The 21,956-nt window shown below is 44.5% G+C and overlaps 1 protein-coding gene across 1 annotated transcript in view; it reads right to left on the bottom strand.

The window, feature by feature from the left end:
- The window catches only part of LOC140197588 (transcription initiation factor TFIID subunit 4-like), a 136,212-nt gene extending 115,916 nt beyond the window's left edge, over positions 1-20,296 (bottom strand). Inside the window, exons 1-5 of the mRNA XM_072257757.1 lie at positions 19,665-20,296; positions 16,307-16,461; positions 16,099-16,215; positions 6,761-6,877; positions 3,054-3,176 (exon numbers count right to left, since the gene is read on the bottom strand). Coding sequence (XP_072113858.1) covers positions 3,054-3,176; positions 6,761-6,877; positions 16,099-16,215; positions 16,307-16,461; positions 19,665-20,064 — 912 coding nt within the window. The 5' untranslated portion in view covers positions 20,065-20,296. The remainder of the gene's footprint in view (positions 1-3,053; positions 3,177-6,760; positions 6,878-16,098; positions 16,216-16,306; positions 16,462-19,664) is intronic.
- Positions 20,297-21,956: the final 1,660 nt, after the last annotated feature.

The raw sequence follows: 21,956 nt of genomic DNA, 5'->3' as shown, positions 1-21,956 counted from the left end.
AGTACAGATGCAGGATTCTCATAAAGTAGAATGAAAGATGGGGTGGGTAGAAGTTTCAAGAGGCACAAAGCCTGGTGTGGAATCAATGTTTGATCTGTGTGAACAGCTTTTTACTGTTTCTTGGTACATGTGGCGATAATAATAAACCAATTTCCGCACCAACAGCTTTCCTCACAGATGCAGAGTTTATGGCATAGATGAAAGCCACTCAAAACACTCCATTCCATCAATGTGAAGAATCATTCTGACTCCCCACCACTCAGTCCACAACCTTCTGAGTTGCAGTCTGTTAAGTATCAGAATCTAAGTTTAATATCATTCACAGGTCATGAATTTATTGTTTTATTGCAGCAGTACAACACATAAAAATTACTGTAGATTATATTAACAAATTATGTGGAAAAAAAAATTAGTTGTGAAAAGGAGAGCAAAACAGTGAAGTAGCATACATGGGTCATTTAGAAATCTAATGGCAGTGGGGAAGAGGCTTTTCCTAAAACGTTGAGTGCGTCTCTTCAGGCTCCTGTACCTCTTCTCTGATGGTAGCAATGAAAAGTGGGCATGCCCTGAGTGGTGGCGTTTCTTAATGACTGATGCCACCTTCTTGAGGCATCACCTTTTGAAGATGTCCTCGAAGGTTCGGCGGCTTGTGCTCATGATGGAGCTGGCTGAGTTCACAACCCACTGCACAAAGACGAGAGAATCTGCAAATGCTGGAAATCCAAGTAACACACACAAAATGCAGAAGGAATTTAGCAGGCCATGCAGCATCTATGGAAAAGAGTAAACTGTTGACATTTCAGGCTGAGGTCCTTCATCAGGACTAGAAAACAAGATGAGAAGTTAGAGCAAAAAGGTGGGGGGAGGGGAGGAAGAAGTACAAGATGGTAGGTGATAGGTGAGGGGGAGGAGTGAAATAAAGAGCTGGGTGAAAGCTGATCAGTTAAAGAGAAAGGGCAAGGGCCGGAGAAGGGGGAATCTGATAAGAGAGGGTAGAGGACCATGGAAGAAAAAGGGGGGGGGGGGGGGGAGGAGGGAGGAACACCAGAAGGAAGTGACGGCAAATAAGGAGATAAGGTGAGAGAGGTAAATGGGAATGGTCGGGGGGGGGGGGGGATAATTACCAGAAGTTCAAGAAACCGATGTTCTTGTCAACAGGTTGGAGCCTACCCAAACGCAATACAAGGCGTGGTTCCTCCAACCCGAGTGCACCTTACCACAGCAGTAGAGGCCACCATTGACTGACATGTTGAAATGGGAAGTAAAACTGAAGTAGGTGGCCACTGGGAGAACCTGCTTTCTTTGGCAGATGGAGCATAGGTGTTCTGTGAAGCAGTCTCCAAATCTACGTCGGGTCTCACTGATATACAGGAGGCCCCACACTGGGAGCACTGGATATAGTAGATGACACCCCCCAGACTCACAGGTGAAGGGCCACCTCAAATGGAAGGACTGATTGGTGGTCCTGAATGGTAGTGAGGGAGGTGGTGTAGGGACAGGTATGGCACTTGCTCTGCTTGCAAGGATAAGTACCAGGAGGGACATCAATGGGAAGTGATGAAAAGACAAGGGAGTCACATGGGGAGTGATTCCTCTATAAAGTGGAAAGTGGCGGGGGGGGGCAAGGGAAAGATGTGCTTGGTGGTGAGATACTGTTGGAGATGGCAAAAGATACAAGTTATGCGCTGGATGCACAGGCTACTGGAGGACAAGAGGAACAATATCCCTGGAGGTGTGGCAGGAGGATGGGGTGAAGACAGAAGTGCACGAAATGGAAGATATGCGGGTGAGGGCAGCGTTGATAGAGGAGGAAAGAAAGCCCCTTTCTTTGAAAAGGAGGACATCTCTAGTCGGAGGAGCAGCACCTTATATTCTGTCTGGGTAGCCTCCAATCTGATGTCATGAACATCGATTTCTCAAACTTCCGGTAATTACCCCATCACCTTCACCATTCCCATTCACCTCTCTCACCTCATCTCCTTACCTGTACATCACTTCTCTCTAGTACTCCTCCCACTTCCCTTTCTTCCATGGTCTTCTACCCTCTATCCGCTTCCCCTTTCTCCAGCCCTTTATCTCTTGCATCTACCAATTTTCAAGATCTTTACTTCATCCTTCCCCCTCTTCCGGTTTCACTTACCACCTACCACATTCTTCTTCCACCCCTCCTCCCGCCATCTCTGCTCAAAACGTCAACTATTTTCTCTTTTCCATAGATGCTGCCTGGCCTACTGAGCTCCTCCAGCATTTTGTGTGTTGCTTACAATCCTCTGCAGCTTTTTCTGAATGGTACCTCCATATCAGTCAGTGATGCAACCAGTCAGAATGCTCTCCACGGTACACCTGTAGGAATTTGCTGGAGTCTTTAGTGACATACCAAATCTATTCAAACTCCAACTTAAATATAGCCACTAGAATGCCTTGGCTGTAACTGCATAAAATATGTTGGACCCTGGATAGAACTTCAGAGATGTTGACACACAGGCACTTGAAAACGTTCACCTTTTCCCACTGGTGTGTGCTCTTCTGACCTCCCCTTTCTCAAGTCCACAAGTAATTCTTTGATCCTACTGACACCAAGTGTAAGGTTGTTGTTGCAACACCACTCAACCAGCTGATTTATCTCACTTTTGTATGCTTCCTCGTCATCATCGAAGATTCTGTCAACAATAGTTATCATAGGCGATTTTATAGATGGGATTTGAGCTGTGCCTAGCCAGAATCATGGGTGCAGTGAGAAAAGAGCAACAGGCTATGCATACATCCTTCAGGTGCACCAGTGTTGACTGTCAGTGCGGAGGAGGAGGAGGTGGTACTCATCTTGTTTTTGCCTCATCACCTTTTTAGGCTTAAGTTCCAGATACTGTACCTTTGAAAACTACCTGCCCAACTCTTACCTTCCGCCTCATTCATTTAAATTTACAGTCCTTGAAATTTTGACATAGCAAATAACTTACAATGCTCTGTTCTCCTGCACAAATACAATTACTTTGTCACAAAGCTTTGAGGGTTTCTTTGAAAGATGCACAATGTTTAAAGAGAATAAATCTTACCAGTAACTTCTGCACCAAGGTTTTCACATTGTTGGACATCTGCATTGACTGGGTCCCACTGGAAGCCAGTTTAATTAATGTTGCAAGGAAGTTCTTGCATTTCTTCACATTTTCCAAAGTTTCCTACAATAGAATTATAAACAATATGAACACAAGTTAAAGAAAAAAAAAGCATTAGCAAAATACCTAGTCTTGGTTCCCCCATCAATGGGAAATATCCGTCCATCAGATACTGCCCATCATAAGCACCAACTGAAACACCAACTTCTGCATTCCACACAACAGAATACAAGTCAGCATAACCTTTCTGCAGACTAAACTGGGTGTATTCATCACTAATAGCTTGTCCTGGTTCAACCACATTGATGTCATGGCCAAGAAAGCTCACCAACGCCTCTACTTCCTCAAAAGACTAAAGAAATTTGCCTTGTCCCCATCGACTCTTACCAATTTTTAGCAATACACCATAGAAAGCATTCTGTCTGGATGTATCGTGGCCTGGTATGGCAACTGTGCATGTGACCACAAGAAACTGCAGAGTGTGGACACAGCACAGCACAGCACATCACAGGAATCAGCATTCCGTCTAAACTTCTTGCTGCCTCAGTAAAGTAGTCAGCATAATCAAAGACCCCACCCACCCCAACATTCTCTCCTCCCCTCTCCCATTAAGCAGAAGATACAAAAGGTGAAAGCAGGTACCAGCAGGCTCAAGACAGCATCTATCTCACTGTTATCACGTTTTGAACAGACTTCTAGTATAAGAGACTCTTGGCCTCACAATCTACCTCTTGATCTTGCACTTCATTGTATATTGCATTACACTCTTTCAGTAGCTTTTGCATTTTATTCTACATTATTGTTTTACCTATTGCAGCTCAATGCATTGTATAATGATTTGATTTGTATAAACAGTGTGCAAGACAAGTTTTTCCACTGTATTATAGTACATATGACAATAAACCAATACTAAACTTGAGCTCTTGCTATTCTGCTGTATTAAAGGAAATTATATATTCCAATATGCAGACCAGAAATCACTCCATCTTTATTTTAAATCAATGAAACAATGTTCTGCCAAGTAATAAGATTGGAAAGCATCCATGAAAAGGAAACTTTTAGATAATAATTACTAGGAGCAAACACAAAGGTAACTAGGAGAAGGGACAATTGTTTCAAAACAGGAAAGACCATCACCAGTGTCATCTTGGTGTTATCATTGTTACACAGCCCTCTGCACCTTCATCTAAGTCTCAAACATCTGCTGGCCGAGACACCAGTAATAGAAGATTAATCAGCATTTGTTGTGCCTTATCACCCAGGCAATTCTCTACCAAGAAAAGTTTGCCTGCCACTCCATGCTTTCTCATTTGTCACAAATGTCAGAACTGAATAGACTACAACAGAAAGGTTATGGCAGCTGGTTTACATAGGAGCCAAAGAAAGTAGTGTCAGCCATACAGACCTTCCCTGGCCTGCTCTGCTATAGGGCCAATCAGAACTCAGCCTCATTTTTCATGTAACCTTAACACCCTGACACAAACTCCTCCCTCAAAGCTCCAAAAAACAAAAGAGCTGGTTGTGGACTACAGGAGGAATGGACACAGGCCAACCCCTATTGGCATCAATGGATCTGGGGTTGAGAAGGTGAACAGCTTTAAGTTCCTCGGCATAAAGATCACTGAGGATCTCATGTGATCTGTACATACCGACTATGTGTTAGAAAAGGCACAATAGCGCCTCTTTCATCTCAGACAGTTGAGGAAGCTTGGTATGGGCCCCCAAATCCTAAGAACTTTCTACAGGGGCACAATTGAGAGCATCTGGACTGGCTGTATCACTGCCTGGTATGGCAACTTTACTTCCCTCAATCGCAGGACTCTGCAGAGAGTGGTGCGGACAGCCTAGCGCATCTGTAGATGTGAACTTCCACTATTCAGGACATTTACAAAGACAGGCGTGTAAAAAGGGCCTGAAGGATCATTGGGGACCCGAGTCATCCCAACCACAAACTGATCCAGCTGCTCCAATCTGGGAAACTGTACTGCAGCATAAAAGCCAGAATCAACAGGCTCTGGAATAGCTTCTTCCACCAGGCCATCAGCCTGATTAATTCAAGCTGACACAGTTGTATTTCTATGTTATATTGTTGTACATACTACTTATAAATTGCTATAAATTGCACTTTGCATATTTAGACGGAGATATAACAAAGATTTTTACTCATGTATATGAAGGGTGTAAGTAATAGAGTTGAGTCAATTCAATTCAACCCATAGACAAAATTATTCAATCTCAGCTTTGAATGATCTTGGCTTGAGACTCTGGGATAGAGAATTTCAAAGAATTACACATCTCAGAAGAATTCATTAAAGTTAAAGTTGAGTTTATTATTGTATGCACAAATACAGGTACTGTATGTGCAGGTGCAATGAGAAACTTACTTGCAGCAATACTGACATACTTGCACATAGTATCATATAAGCAGCATCTCCACCTTCAGAGGAGAATCACTTATTCAGAAACTACACCCCCTATCTGACATTCACCCATAGTGGCAAAGATCTAAACAGTTAGGAGTGCAGTGGTATTGCCCTTCATTATAAAGTACTTCTCTGAGGATCTAGGAAAAAGGGCGAAGTGCCCAAGTGATGCAGCAAACAAAAGGGGTAGAATTCTAAGCATGATGTTAATCCCACACATAAAGACGTTAAAGACATTGCTACATTTACAAATTTGAGTGGGTGCCAGTGTTAAATGCTGACAAGAGACTACGGATGCTGGAATCTGCAAAAGGAATTCAGCAGGTTATGCAACCTCTGTGGAGGGGAGGGGGACTGGAAGGTGGGGTGAATACTTATGCAGTTATTTTGTGTTTTATACTTGTAATTAATTTTGATCACTTTGAAGAAATCTGTTTTCACTTTGACATCGTCTTTTTTCTGTTGATCAGTCAAAAAAGCCGAATTAAATACACTGTAATTCAATTATTCAATTATATAAAACAATAAAACATGAAAACTTCCGGGGGGGGGGGTGAGTACTATTTATAGGTACTGTGGAAGATTGAGGGGATATGTGATAGAGGTATACAAAATTATAAGGGGTATAAATAAGGTAAATGCAAGCAGACTTTTTCCACTGAGTTTGGATGGGACTACAACTCAAGGTCATAGGTTAAGGGTGAAAGGCAAAAAGTTTAAGGCAAACATAAGGGAAAACTTCTTCACTGAGAGCGTGGAATGAGCTTCCAGTGCAAGTAGTGCATGAGAGCTCAATTTCACTGTCTAAGAGAAGCTTGGATAAGTACACGGATATGGAGGGCTATGGTCCGGCTGCAGGTCGATGGCAGTAGGCAGGTTAAATGGTTCGGCACAGACTAGATGTGCTTAAGAGCCTGTTTCAGTCCTGTACTTCTCTGACTTCATCTAATTGGAGAATTTTCAATGACAAATCATGGGAACAAAAGGCTGAATGGCCCATGTGTCACAAACCAGTGCATCTTCTGTCAAGTGTAATGTGCTGTAAACAAGGTAACATCAGTTATTAATAGCAAGAAAAATATAGGTAAAACTGAACGGGGCAAATGGGAAGAGTAATACAAGTCAGTGATGATAAACCTGCTTCTGAAGAGATCCACACTATTGTGCCACAACCCCTGGATCCCCCAACCAAGGATTACTTTTAACTTAGCTTAATTGTCTTACCGGTGAAGTGGTGGTTTGTACAACTTGCACAGTGGCTGACGAATTTACTGGTGTTGATGGTTTCAGAGCAACAGCTGTTATGGATTTTGCTGTAGTGGCCCCACTCACAGGCTGTGACTTAATGACATGAAAAAGAACAGTTATGAGATGCTGCAGTTGGCTTGTCATGTAAGTAATTTTTTTTTTATTTAGGCTGAATAGCCATGCTGTACAATGTCTATCACTGTCACATAGGCAGCCTTAGCTATGTTTCACCCGTTTCAACTGAAACGGGCCCCGCCCTCCCAGGGGCCCCCGACTGACATGCAAAAATTTAATGCACAGCTCCCAGACACCACAATATTCTCCTGCTATTGCCAGCTGAACCACCAGTGGGTGCTCGCTGACTGACATCTGAGAAAATACATTAAAATATTTACTTCACTTGTAAACATTGCTCCTAGCACAGAAGGTTACTTTTCAATGAGAGGAAAATGAAACGCTCCTATCCTAGTGGCGCTGAAAAATGGAAAATATTAGACAACAAAACAAGACGTCTAAATAGTCTTCCAAATGTTACATCTTTCTTTGGTCCAGCATCTGTAAAAGGCCCGCCGACTGCAGTTGCTGCTGCACTATCTTCACAGCATGGGGCTGCAGTGCCAAGTGACAGTGTAAGCGGCACAGGAGATGTTGATAATCAGAGCAATGAAAATGAGAAGAACAATTCTACTCAAACAGATGGTGAAAATGATGACCAAACTTTGTTTGACGAACAAGCACCACAGCATGATGACAGTCCTACAACTGAGACAGGTGAGGGAGATGCTGCCACCGGCACACCAGACAGAGAGAAAGCCCCACTAACACTCACAGAGACCGATCCAGCACGTTGGCCAATGCATATTATCAGTGACCAACAGATCGACATTGTTAGGAAAGGTCCCGTTCAGTTAGAGGACACTAACTTTCCACAGAGCCAATCACGCCGTCGTTTTACCAAGGACAGATATCTCATGAAGATGAAAAATGGCGAAACCATTCGTAGGTCATGGGAAGTGTACTCAGAATCATCTGATTCAATCTTTTTTTGCTGTACCCTATTTGGCAGCAAAAATCACAGTCTCACTTGCGGAGGTCTCAGAGTGTGGGAGCGACTCACTCTCACACTCCAGGATCATGAGAAGTCAAATGCGCACCGTGCCAACGTTGATAGCTGGCACTAGCTGGAAACGTGCTTAAGAACACACAGTGCTATTGACAGCACGTACCAAGAAATGCAAATGCTGGAAAAAAAACACTGGAATAATGTCATGAAGAGGTTCATTGCCATAGTCTGTCACCTTGTAGAACAAAACCTTCCTTTCCGTGGCCACAATTCCACCCGACATGAACCAAATAATGGGAATTTTCTGGGTCTGGTGGAGCTGCTTGCCGAGTTCGACCCAGTGATGAGCAAACATGTCAGATGAGCAGAGAAAAAAAGAGATTGCTGACCACTACATGGGGAAAGCCATACAAAATGAGTTAATCATACTTATTGGAGACAAGACACCGGAAGCGATAACAGAGAGAGTAAAACAATCACATTACTACTGGCTGATAATGGACTGCACCACTGACACTGCACACACAGAGCAGCTCTCAGTGACACTGCACATTGTCACATGCCAAGTCAATGTCGGAGCTGCTGTTAGTGAGCATTTTGTCCGTTTCCTACCGGTGCTTGACACAACAGGTGCAGGCCTAGCCGACGTTTTCTTAACGCATATGGAGAAATTAGGATTAGATATCTCAAAATGCAGGGGGCAGGCATATGATAACGGGAGAAATATGTGGGGGAAAAATAGCGGGGTGTAGAAGAGGGTGCTAGATATCAACAAAAAAAAGCACTGTGCACATAATGCATCAATGTTTAAGTCAGAAATTATACTATTATTGATGCAAACCAACTTGAATATTTGCTTTTTTTCTTTCTTTTTTTGGGAAGCAGGGGTCGGGCCCCACATTAACTCCTGAAACAGGCCCCCAGATGCTTAAGGCTGCCTATGCACTGTCATTTAAGTAGTGTACTCTGGTTAAATGAGTCACCGGTTAATTGGTGCAGTTGCTCATTTTGGAAAACACTTAAGGAACAAACAAAAATAATCAAGCATATACCCAGGATTCCCTTCATTCATTTGGGACAGCATGCCACTTAACTGGGACAGGAGACTGTTGCTGAACAGTTTCTAACTAGTGCCAGTAGCCTGTACTTGTGGTGCGGTTAGACACTAAACTATGGTTAGAGTGAACAGTTCTTAAAATAGTGTCAGTTGTGTGTGCTTGCATTGAATTATGTTTGGGCTGATGGATGCCAATTCAAAAAGCAATGATTTTTTTGAAAATTTTGTTTTTTATTTTGACTTTTAAAAATTTTCAGGCCCTTGTCAAGATACTACAAAAAGATTTGACACCAACTGAAAAAATTACACTATTGGAACAGAATCAGATTTAATTTCACTGGCATATTTCGTGAAATTTTTTCTTATGCGGCAGCAGTACGTTGCAGCACATAATGACAAAAAAACTGTAAATTACATTAAGTGTGTGAATATTTTATGTATAAATAAACTAGTGCAGAAAGAGGAAATAAAGTGTAAGATAGTGTTCATGGGTTCAACGTCCATTCAGAAATCTAATGGCAGAGGGGAATAAGCTGTTCCTTGATCGTTCAGTGTGCACATTCAAGCTTCAAATACCTACCCCCCGGATGGCAGTAATGAGAAGAGGGCATGTCCTGGGTGATGGGGGTCCTTAATGATGGATGCCACCTTTTTGAGGAGTCGCTCCTTGAAGATGTCTTGGGTGCAGGGGAGGTTAGTGCCCATAATGGAGCTGACTGAGTTTACAACTTTGTGCAGTTTATTTCAATCCTGTGCAGTGGCCCCCCCCCCCATCTCATTCTAGACAGTGATACGCCAGTTAGAATGTTCTCTATAGTACATCTGTAGAAATTCACGAGTGTTTTTGGATTCATACCAAATCTTCTCAAACTCGGAATGAAAAATAGCTCTGCCATCCTTTCCTTGTAACTGCATTGATAATGTTGGGTTCAGGATAGATGCTGATCCTCACTGATGTTGACACCTGAGATCTTGAAATTGCTCACTCTTTCCACTTCTGATCCCTCAATGAGGACTGGTGTGTACCTTTTCTGACTTCCACAATCAGTTCTTTGGTCTTTTAGACACTGAGTGCAAGGTTGTCGCTGAAACGCCACACTACTACAGCAGCCGATCAACCTCACTCCTGTATGCCTTCTTGTCACCATTTGAAATTCTGCCAACAATATCAAATTTATAGATGGTATTTGAGCTGTGCCTAAACACACAGTTATGGGTGTAGAGTGTGGAACAGTGGGCGGAGCACTCATCCTTGAGATGCATCAGCGTTGATTGTCAGGACGTGGAGATGTTTTTTCCGATCCACATAGACCATGGCCATCTGTTGAGGATCCAGCTGCACAGGGAGGTAGAGGCCCAGGTTTTGGAGGTTTTTCATCAGAACTATTGGAAAAATTGTGTCAATCACCAAGTCAATAACAGCAGTCTGACATAAGTATTAGTATTGTCCAGGTGCTACATGCATAGCCAATGAAATTGCATCCACTGTAGATCTATTATAGCAATAGGCAAATTGCAGTGGGTCCAGTTCCTTGCTTAGGCAGGAGTTGATACTAGTCATAGCTAATCTTTCAAAGCACTTCATCACCATAGATGTGATTGCTACTGGACAAAAGTCATTAAGGCAGCTCATCCTGCTCTTCTTGGGTACTGGTATGATTGTTGCCCTTCTGAAGCAGGTAGCAATGAGATGTTGAAAATGTCTTTGAATATATCTGCCAGTTCGTTGGCACAAGTTTTCAGAGCCCTACCAGGCACACCATTGGGGCCAGTCACCTTGCAAACATTCATCCTTTTGAAGAACTTTCTGATGTCAGCCTCCAAGACACCTCACAGGATTACAAGATGATGCACGTATCCTCACAGCTGTCATTTTATTCTCTTTCGAAGCATGTATAAAAGGCAGTGAGCTCATCTGGGAGTGAAGCATCATCGTCGTTCACGATGTTACATTTCGCTTTGTAGAAAGTAATGGGCTGCAAACCCTGCCAGAGTTGACACGCATCCGATTCTGTCTCTAACCTTAGTTGGAATTATTCTTTTGCTCTTGAGATAGACCTCCAGTAAATTCAAGAAAGCACACAGGAAGAAAGGTAGTGCTGATACTGCAACTGCAGAAACATCAAAATCTTCAAAACTCCCTGACTTGCTTCAAAAATTTTGTGCAGATAATATCTACAATGCCAATGAAACAGTCCTTTTAAAAAAAAAATCATACCACGCTGGACAGTTCCCTTGGCTACAAACATGCGATACTATCAGGTTCAAAGAAAACAATGAATTGCATAATGGAGCTGCGCTGGGTGTCTGTATTGATTCTGCCCATTTTCCAGTCAATCAAATGGCAGCATACACTGGATGAATTCCTCTGAGAATAAACTTTTGGAACTAATACTCGTGGTGGCATCCATTAGTCTCGCGAGACCAGGGATCTGCGCCTGGAAAGTCTTGCTTCAGTCTGTGTTGGTAGAACAGTATCTGTTGTGGCTGTAGAGGCCCCCACGGGAGTGACAGTCTCGGTCGCGGTGCCAACCGGTAGACTGCTGCTTTCTGTGTTGTGCCGTCGCGGCGAGGCGACGCTAGAGTGTCCTCTCCAGGGCGCAGGCCTGGGCAAGGTTGTATGGAAGACCGGCAGTTGCCCATGCAGCAAGTCTCCTCTCTCCACGACACCGATGTTGTCCAAGGAAAGGGCAAGGGCTGATACAGCTTGGCATCAGTGTCGTCACAGGAGTTACCAGAATGAGATTGAAGGCAACGTTGGGCTGCCTTAGGGACTCCAGCTCCGGATTTGTCCTCAGGGTTTACTCCCGAAACCTTTCCCATGAGTGGGTATGGCCGCAAGGCAGCAGAGGTTTGTAATCAGAGTTTTCCTTCTCTTAGATGGACTGTCTTCCCAGGCTGATGAGCTCCATCTACCCGAAGCACTGGTTTTAAGGTGCCAGGACCCACCTTCGCCCCTTCTCCTGTCAGTAGAAACAGTTCCGCCGGGCTTAGAGGTTAAGCCACATGAGAAAGCCAGGAGTTGGACTTGGTTGTCAGAGGCTATTTGAGGCGCATGCCGTGAGGAGCACTTTTAGGTAGTGGAAGCTTGTCCCCACCACCACTCCTCAGCTTGACAAGCTTGGAACCAACTCAGTTTTAAAGTATTACTAGTGTTCTTATTTTTTCTGTATTTCATTTAAATACACAACTTGTTACTCAATTAAATGGTAGTTTATATCTTATACCTTTTTAATTATCTCCATGATACTCAGCTAATTGGACCCCAAAATGTACTGGTCCTAATGTCTCTGAATTAACAGGAATAAGCCCAATTTATACTTCTGCGTTAAATGAACGCCGTAGGGTGACGTGCACATCCCCAAAAATGTAACTCACACGTCGCGGCGACGCAGACCACAACAACTGTGATTGGTCCGCTTGGTAGCATCGCATTTCCTCCTACGCATTTCAGGTTCCTTTTCTCTGCCATGTCTGTACACTGATGCGAAATAAATGGTTGGAGACGATGAACGAAACCATCAAATCTACCTGCCGACATCCAAAAATATTTGAAATGCATTTCCTCGCCCATGTTTCTCGCAAAGAAACTCAACACAGTGGCATAGAAAACACAAGGGGATCCTAGACTGAAGCAAGGAGCAGTTGAAGATGTTAGCAAACACTCCAGCTAGCTCGCTTGCACAGGCCCGGAGAACCCGTCCTGGGACGCCATCTGGGCCTGTCGCCTTCCTTGGCTTTATCTTCAGGAAGGCCGTTCTAACCTCCTCCTCGGTGACGATGAATCTCGATGCCACTAGGTCCGGTTCATCCGGAGGGAGCGGGACGCTCCTCTTCTGTTCGAATCTTGCGTAGAATACGATAAATTCATCAGGAAGAGAAGCGCCACAGTTATTGATATTCCCATCCTTTTCTTTGCGCCCAGTGATCTCATTTAGACCCTGCCATAGTCTACTGGCATCCCTTTGGTTAGCCTGGGCTTCCAACTTGGCTCGATATTGCCTCTTGGCGCCCTTAATAGCTTTCCGGAGTTCACGCCTGGATTCCGTGTAGCAACTGGTATCCCCAGACCTAAAAGCCGGAGCTCTAGCCTTTAAAAGAGACTTGACCTCATAATTCATCCAAGGTTTCGTGTTAGGGAATACCCAGATCGTCCTGCGAGACACACAGTCCTCCGTGCATTTCCAAACAAAATCCGTGACAGCTGAGGCATACTCATCGAGGTTAGCTGCCGAGTCCTTGAATACTAACCAGTCCACCGATTCAAACCAGTCACGAAGGACCTCATCCGTTTCCTTCATCCAACGCGACACTACTTTTGACACCGTGACCTCCCGCTTCAGTTTCTGTTTGTAAGCTGGGAGGAGGAGTACGGTCTGATGGTCCGATTTTCCAAAGTGAGGTCGTGGGACGGAATGGTAGGCATCCTTGACTGCTGTGTAGCAGTGGTCAAGTATATTCGGGCCTCTAGTGGGGCAAGAGACATGTTGGTATAACTTTGGCATCGCCTTTCTGAGGTTGGCCTGGTTAAAGTCCCCGGCTGTAATGAGCAAAGCCTCCGGATACCTGGTCTCAAGTTCACTGATGTTGGCATACAATATGTTCAGAGCACACTCCACGTCCGCCTGGGGGGGGATGCAGACCGCTGTCAGTATGACCCAGATGAATTCCAGTGGCAGATAGTAGGGAGGACACTTCACCGACAGGTGGTCCAGGTCCGGGCTGCAGGATCTTGTCAGTGCCACTGTGTCCGAGCACCACCCAGGGTTGATCAATAGGCAGACACCACCTCCCCTCGTCTTGCCCGAAGACGCCGTGCGGTCCATCCGATGGATTGAAAATCCCTCCGGTCGGATGGCACAGTCGGGGGTGGCAGGGGAGAACCAGGTCTTGGTGAAACAGTGCTTCGAGAGATTGGTTATGGCACGCATCAACCACAGCCTACCGGTCAACCTCGACGCTTTGCAATTCGCCTACCGGAGCAACAGGTCAACAGCAGATACCATCTCTCTGGCCCTACATTCCTCCTTAGAACACCTGGAGAATAAAGACGCATACAGAAGGCTCCTTTTCATTGACTACAGCTCTGCCTTTAATACCATCATTCCAAATAAACTGATTCCTAAGCTTCAGAACCTGGGCCTTAGCACTCAGATCTGCAGCTGGATCTTCAACTTCCTCACAGACAGGAGCCAGGCTGTAAAATTAGGGGACAAGCTCTCCTCTACAATCACTCTGAGCACCGGTGGCCCACAAGACTGTGTACTCAGCCCCCTGCTGTACTCACTGTACACCCATGATTGTGTAGCCAAGTTTCCAAACTCAGTATACAAGTTTGCTGATGACACAACAATTGTAGGCCATATCTCGGGTAATGATGAGTTAGAGTACAGAGAGGAAATTAAGAACCTGGTGGCATGGTGCGAAGACAATAACCTATCCCTCAACGTCAGCAAGACGAAGGAATTGGTTGTTGACTTTAGAAGGAGTAGCGGACCGCACAACCCAATTTACATTGGTGGTGCGCAAGTGGAACAAGTCAAAAGCTTTAAGTTCCTCGGGGTCAATATCACAAATACCTGACTTGGTCCAACCAAGCAGAGTCCACTGCCAAGAAGGCCCACCAGCGCCTTTACTTCCTGAGAAAACTAAAGAAATTTGGCCTGTCCCCTAAAACACTCACTAATTTTTATAGATGCACTGTAGAAAGCATTCTTCTAGGGTGCATCACAACCTGGTATGGAAGTTGTCCTGTCCAAGAGCGAAAGAAGCTGCAGAAGATCGTGAACACGGCGCAGCACATCACACAAACCAATCTTCCGTCTGTGGACTCACTTCACACCACACGCTGTCGGAGCAGTGCTGCCAGGATGGTCAAGGACACGACCCACCCAGCCAACAGACTTTTCATCCCTCTTCCCTCCGGGAGAAGGTTCAGGAGCTTGAAGACACGTACGGCCAGATTTGGGAACAGCGTCTTTCCAACTGTGATAAGACTGCTGAACGGATCCTGACCCTGATCTGGGCCGTACCCTCCAACTATCCGGACCTGCCTCTCAGTTTTTTTGCACTACCTTACTTCCTATTTTTCTATTTTCTATTTATGATTTATAATTTAAATTTTTAATATTTACTAATTTTAACTATTTTTAATATTTAGTAGTTGTAATCCAGGGAGTGTGAAGCGCAGAATCAAATATCGCTGTGATGATTGTATGTTCTAGTACCAATTGTTTGGCGACAATAAAGTATAAAGTTAAGTAGAAATCCCAACTAGCGTTTTGGCGGTGAATTGCAGAGCAACGCAGTCACAACTACGCATGCTCGCTATGGCGTAGGGCTACACAAAAGTATAAATCAGGCCTACAGCGTAGCCCTACACAAAAGTATAAATCAGCCACACTGTATCCACATATTCCCAGTTCCGCACATTCCTGCACAAATTGTAGAAACATGCCTTTCAGACAATATCGCCTCATTTAAATGCATGAACTTATTTATCTGCACATGCTTGAAATTTTCACCCAGAAAACTATACCTCCACTGCTTTAGCACAATACTAGACAGGCTAGGTGAGAAAATGGGTCTCAAATCCAAGATGTTCTGACTCAAGCCAAATGGGACCCCTCACCTGTCAAAGGCACAAATCAGAACTAATTATTGAAAGCTGAAAATAACAAAGGGCTTAGGTAGAATTCGAGATTTTACACACTTTACTACTATTTTAAAGAAAGTGGTCGTTTCAACTTTATTCATCATATACACATGTATTAGGAAATCGCTGTGGTGTGTTGGGGAGGTGTAACATAAGACAAAAGGCAATATTCAAGAATTATCATGCACAAAAAACCAAAAAAGTTAGAGCTTAAAGTACAGGTATGGAATAAGTGTACAAATATATTCTATATAGAATACCAATATATATTTACAATTTAAACATTACAAAAAGTGGTTTAAATTGTTTACAGTGCAGTGCACTGTCGGGGATAATCGATAGATGGGGTTGGGAGAGGCTAACTGTAATGGTTGATCAGATTAAGTGCCTGGGTTGATCAGATCAAAATCACAAACTGGAATCAGCTTTGGTCCACCATGTCCATGTCATATACACTAATCACACTTGCCTGCTCACTTTTAAGCTTTTCATACACAAATGTAAAGAACATCTCACATTCAGCAAAGCACTCTTCTCACCTGCACGAGAGTGATGCGCTGTGGAACAGTATTTGCCTGAACTGGGGCTTGCAACGGGTTCACCTGCTGAACACCTGATGCCTTCACTTGATTGGTAACTATCTGGGTTTTATTTGTCTGGCAGAAGACAGAGAAGGAAACACAAAATATTAAAATGGTCATTAACAACAGCAGTTGACACTGCATCACTAAGATCTTCAATCCCTACCTGCATATTAGAAATTCGGACAGTGTGTGTACTGTTGGATGCAGCAGTTGTGGTGTTGCCCTGTGCTTGTACTCGAGCTTTGGCCTGTGCCTGAGCAAAGGCCTTCTGTGGAACCAGCACCAGCTGTCCACTATCGCTCCGGACAAGGACCATACCTGCAATGACAGACACAGGTTCCATAGTAACACCTTAAAGACATAAAAGCAGAATTAGCCCACCAAGTCTGCTCTGCCATTCAATTATAGAGGAATTATTTTCCCTCTAAACACCATTCTTCTACTTCCTCCCTGTAATCATTCACACCCTAACAATTAAGAACGCATCAACCTCACTTTGATGTACCCAATGATTTGGCCTTCACAGCCATACTGGCAATAAATTCCACAGCTTCACCACCTTCTGGCTAAAGAAATTCCTCCTCGTCTCAATGTGAAATGCCTCTCCGGTGCTGCCTGTCCAAAAGTCAGCTTCAAGCACGCAAATAATTAATCATAGGTTTTAAAATATTGTGTGACATTGTATATCACCCAAACAAAACACACATTTAACAGAAGCAATTAAAGAAGGTTATCTGAGAGTTACAATTAAAACTGGAGAATTCCTCTCATTCAATTGTGAATGAAAGTAATGAATCCCCTGCACTTTCTACAGGGGCAGTTACTGCTTCAATTGGGATTAGGTTGATCTCCCAATAGATAGATAGATAGATAAATATACTCTATTGATCCTGAGGGAAATTGGGAAAATGAAGCCATTCACTGTCTATGCGGCATGGAGCTGGAGCTCAATGCAATAGATCCCCCACCCTCTAAGATAACTAAGATCTCCTTAATACCGTGGATTGCTTCATCTTTAGCTCACTAAAAGGGCACAAATTAAGCATACAATGCACTAGCAGCAAGCTGTTGTATCATCCAATGTATGATACTAACACATTCACTTCTATCTTCCCTATCATAGGAAGGATGTCGAAGTTTTGAAGAAGGTACAGAGAAGGTTTACCAGGATGCTACTTGGACAAAAGCTAAAAGAAGTCGGGAAAACTCGATTATTTTCTCTGGAATAATGGAGACTGAGGAAAGTTAAGATAGAGGTTCATAAGGTTATGAGAAGCATAGAGCAGGCCGCCACTATCATTTTCCCAGGGTAGTAATGTCTTATACCAGAAGGCATGAGCAGGGATGAATTCAAAGGAGATACACAGAACAATACTTTTTTTATACACAGGTACTTGTCTGGAATGCATGCTGGGTTGATGGTAAAAGCAAATAGGATAGGTGCATTCAAGAAGTTCTCAGATAGACAGGCAAGTGTGCAAGAAATGGGAGAATATGGACATTATGTAGAAACACAGAAAACCGACAACACAATACAGGTCCTTCAGCCCACAAAACTGTGCCAAACATGTCCTTACTTTAGAAATTACCTAGGGTTACCCATAGCCCTCTATTTTTCTAAGCTTTTGTTGTTTTACAACATTGAAACACGGTGGATTTAATTTGGCCTTTTTTGACACTGATCAACAGAAAAAGACTCTTGCATGTCAAAGTGAAAACAGATCTCTACAAAGTGATCTAAATTAATTACAAATATAAAACACGAAATAATTGATTGCATAAGTATTCACCCCCTTTAATATGACACACCAAATCATCACTGGTGCAGCCAGATGGTTTTAGAAGTCACATAATTAGTTAAATGGAGATCTGTTTTTGAAGACCTGTGTGCAGTCAAGATGTTTCAATTGATTGTACTAGAAATACACCTGTATCAGGAAGGTCCAGCTGCTGGTGAGTCAGTATCCTGGCAAAAACTACACCACGAAGACAAAAAAAGAACATTCCAAGTAACTCCACGAAAAGGTTATTGAAAAGCACAAGTCAGGAGGTGGATACAAGAAAATTTCTAAGTCACTGAACGTCCCTTGGAGTACAGTTAAATCAATGATCAAGAAATGGTAAGAATATGGCACAGATGTAAATCTACCTAGAGTATGCCATCCTCAAAAACTGAGTGACCGTGCAAGAAGGGGACTAGGGAGGGAAGCCACCAAGAGACTTTGACAACTCTGGAGGAGTTACAAGTTTCAGTGGCTGAGATGGGAGAGGCCGTGCATAGAACTATTGCCCAGGTGCTTTACCAGTCACAGCTTTATGGAAGAGTGGCAAAGGGAAAACCACTGTTGAAAAAAAAATCACATGAAATTCTGGCTAGAGTTTGCCAGAAGGTGTGGAGGAGACTCTGAACTTAGTCCGGTGAAACTAAAATTTAGCTTTTTAATCGTCAGACTAAAGGCTATGATTGGCGTAAGCCAAACACCACACATCATTAAAATGACACCATCCCTACCGTGAAGCATGGTGGTGGCTGCATCATGCTGTGGGGATGCTTCACTGCAGCAGGCCCTGGAAGGCTTGTGAAGGTAAATTATGTAGGCAGCAGGGATTAGTTTAGTTGGGCATTTTAATTAGTTGAGACAACATTGTGGGTTGAAGGGCCTGTTCCTGTGAAGTCATGTTTCATGTTCTGTGTAACATTCCAAAAATGAAAGCAGAGCGAACAACCTAATCAATAAATGCAACTAATAGATGACCATTTTCAGCTTCTGGTAAATGTGCTATTCATGAGAACAAGGAAACCAAAAGTCCATCTTATCATACAAGTGGTCTGTTCAATAGTCTGATAACATTGTGAAGGCAGAAGGAATTAGTTGGTAAATCAATAGCTAATTTAATTAGTTAATAACATCACGGACTGAAAGGCCTGTTCCTGTGCTGTAGCGTTTTAAAACTCTGTAGACTATACCAGGTACTGCCTTGGGTTAGAGAGGTTCTTGGGTGGGGGTGAGGGAGCACAGAAGTCTTACAGGATAGGTTGATTGGAGCACAGAACACAAGAGTGCTTCTGGAGAGTTTGTGTAATGAGGGTTTATTGGATCTACCGGGTTTCTTCTGCTTGGAATGTATGAAGATCCCCTAGCAGCTCTGTTCACTGCAAGGAAAATTATAACCTCAATTATCAGCAACAAAATTCGGGCAAACATCGGAAGTAAGCAACAGGAGATTTGGGGAAGACTTAATTTCAACCAGAGGGCATTTGAAGCCCGGAACACGTCTGATTGCGTGGATTAGGCAGAGGCGCTCAAATTTAAATAATATTTAGGAGAGCGCATGAAAGGCGAAGGCTGGGTGCTAGGAGCTCAGCAACCGGGGAAGGAGAGGATGGAGGGTTTGGTTTTCGTGCTGTTTTGTCTCTGGAAGACGCCAAGCCGCCCACCACTCGTCTCCCTCCCCATCCGGCGTCCACGTGCGACCGACACACACACACATACCCCTCCCCGGAGCCGCCCCCTCCTTACCCGTTGGCACTTGGATGTTTTGCAAGAGGGGCAGCGACGTCTGGGCGAGCCGGTGGGGTCTCAGTTGCAGAGAGGAGGCACTCATATTCGGGATGGTGGCGGAGGCGACAGGAGGCGGCGGGTTGGTAGCGACAATTGCAGTAGAAGCAGCAGGGAACTGAAGGCCGCTTCGGGGCTGTGCTCCCGCGCCCGGGTTCGACCGTAGGACAAGACTGGGAGCGAGAACGGTGATGGGAGGGGTGTCGGAGGCGCCAGGCGCGCTGCTTATGCTGCCTTGTGAGCAGGAGACTAATCCCACGGCCCCGCCGTTCACGAGCGCTGATTGCTGCCCGAAGGTTGCAGGGGCGGCGGGTGAGGACGGAGGCTGTGGAGCCGGGCTAGGAGAGTCGGGAGCGGGCATGGCTGTGGTGGCGTCGGCACCCCGCACCCGGCCTTGACAGTGGTCTCAGGCCATCGGCTTCCGAGCTATGCCGTGGAATCTGCACCCCTTATGTCACTGGGGCGGGGCCTGCTTCTCTGTCCATAGCCTCGGTCTCTCGTAGTCAACTTCTCGAAATCAGTTTGGCCTACCGGCGCCCCATCTTCATAATGACGCACGGTTCCTGAGCACGCATGCGCTGCCGTCTCGGCCGACCGGTCACCGATCTAAGGCGCACGCGTGCATGCACACGGGGCGGTCTAGGCATTAGCTGCGAACGCGCATGCGCGGCTAAATCTCTGCGCCTCATGTGGGACTGATGCGCACGTACTTCGCGTCCTCGTGAGGAGGATTTTACGCGCATGCGTTTGTCGTTTTGGATGTTGTAATCCGATCACAAACGAGAAAATCTGGGAACGCAAACACGAGGAAATCTGCAGATGCTGGAAATTCAAGCGACACACATCAAAGTTGCTGGTGAACCCAGCAGACCAGGCAGCAACTTTGATGCGTGTTGCGAAAATCTGGAAATCTGGAAATCTGAGCAATACACTGACTCAAAATGCTGGAGGAACTCAGCAAGCCGGGTAGCATGTATGGAAAAATGTACAGCCGACATTCCGGGCCGGTGTTGTAATGTTCCTTTCAACTGGGGAATAATGCAGGGGGGAAGAGTCGGGAAATGTTTGGAGCAAAGTTACAAAGGTTTTCCCAATAATCTGCACTAAATAGCACTTTCAAAGAGATATGTTCCCCACAAACCCCAAAAATTTCAGCCATCTGTCGGCACCATTATTTTTGTATTAAAATCAGATTATCACTTGACGTTGTGATTTTTTTTGTTGAAATGCAAGACATAAATACTTTTAGATACAGTAATAAGTGAATGTACGAAAGAATGAATGACTAAGTAAAAATGCAAAAAAGAAAAGTGAGGTAGCGTTTATGGATCTTTTACAAATTTGATGGCAGAGCTGAACACGCTGTTCCTAAAAAGTTGAAGTGTGGCGGCTCCTGTACCTCCTCACAAATGGTAATGATGAGAAGAGGGCATGTTCTGAGTGGTGGGTGGTTCTTTCATCGGAAATGAGAAAAGTTTTAAGGTTCCCAGAAAACGGGAATAGACGAACTTATAGGTGCCGTTTGAGCTATACCTAGCCACACAGTCGTCGGTGTAGACAGAGTAGAGCAGTGGGCTAATCTTGCGTCCTTGAAGTGCGCCTATGTCAGCGAGATGTTATTTCCGATCTGATTACTGGTTTCCTTCTGTGGAAGTCAAGAATCCAGTTGCATAGGGACGTACCCAGTTGCCCAGGTTTTGGAACTTGTTGGTTAAACTGAGGTATGGTTGTATTGAACAGGGAGCTGTAATGAATAAGCAGCAGCCTGATATAGGTATTGCTATTGTCCAGGTGATCCAAGGGGAGCAAGTGTGATTGATCTGCTGTGGATCTACTGTGGCGATAGGGAAAGTGCAGCGGGTCCAGGTCATTGCTCAGACGGGAATTGGTTCCAACCATGACCAACCTCTCCCAAAGCACTTCATCAGAATAGTTGTTGAGGCAGCTCACCCTGCTCTTCTTGGACACTGGTATTATGGTTGTCCTTTTGAAGCAGGTGGGAAGCTTGAACTGCAGTAAGAGATTGAGGATGCTCTTGAACTCTCCTGCCAGTTGTTTGGCAGATTTTCAGAGCTCTATCAGGTACACCATCAAAACACGATGCCTTGCGAGAGTTCACCCTCTTGCAAGATGCTCTGATGCTGGCCTCTGAAACAGATCAGAGTCAGCAGATACTGTAAGGATTTGCACGTGTAGTTTTATTCTCCCTTTCAAAGCATGCATAAAAGGCATTGAGTTCATCTGGGAGTGAAA

The sequence above is a fragment of the Mobula birostris genome, chromosome 1 (assembly GCF_030028105.1).
Source record: "Mobula birostris isolate sMobBir1 chromosome 1, sMobBir1.hap1, whole genome shotgun sequence".
NCBI lineage: Eukaryota > Metazoa > Chordata > Chondrichthyes > Myliobatiformes > Myliobatidae > Mobula > Mobula birostris.
Note: the sequence above shows the minus strand (reverse complement) of the source record. Positions and strands in the feature narration are given on the sequence as shown.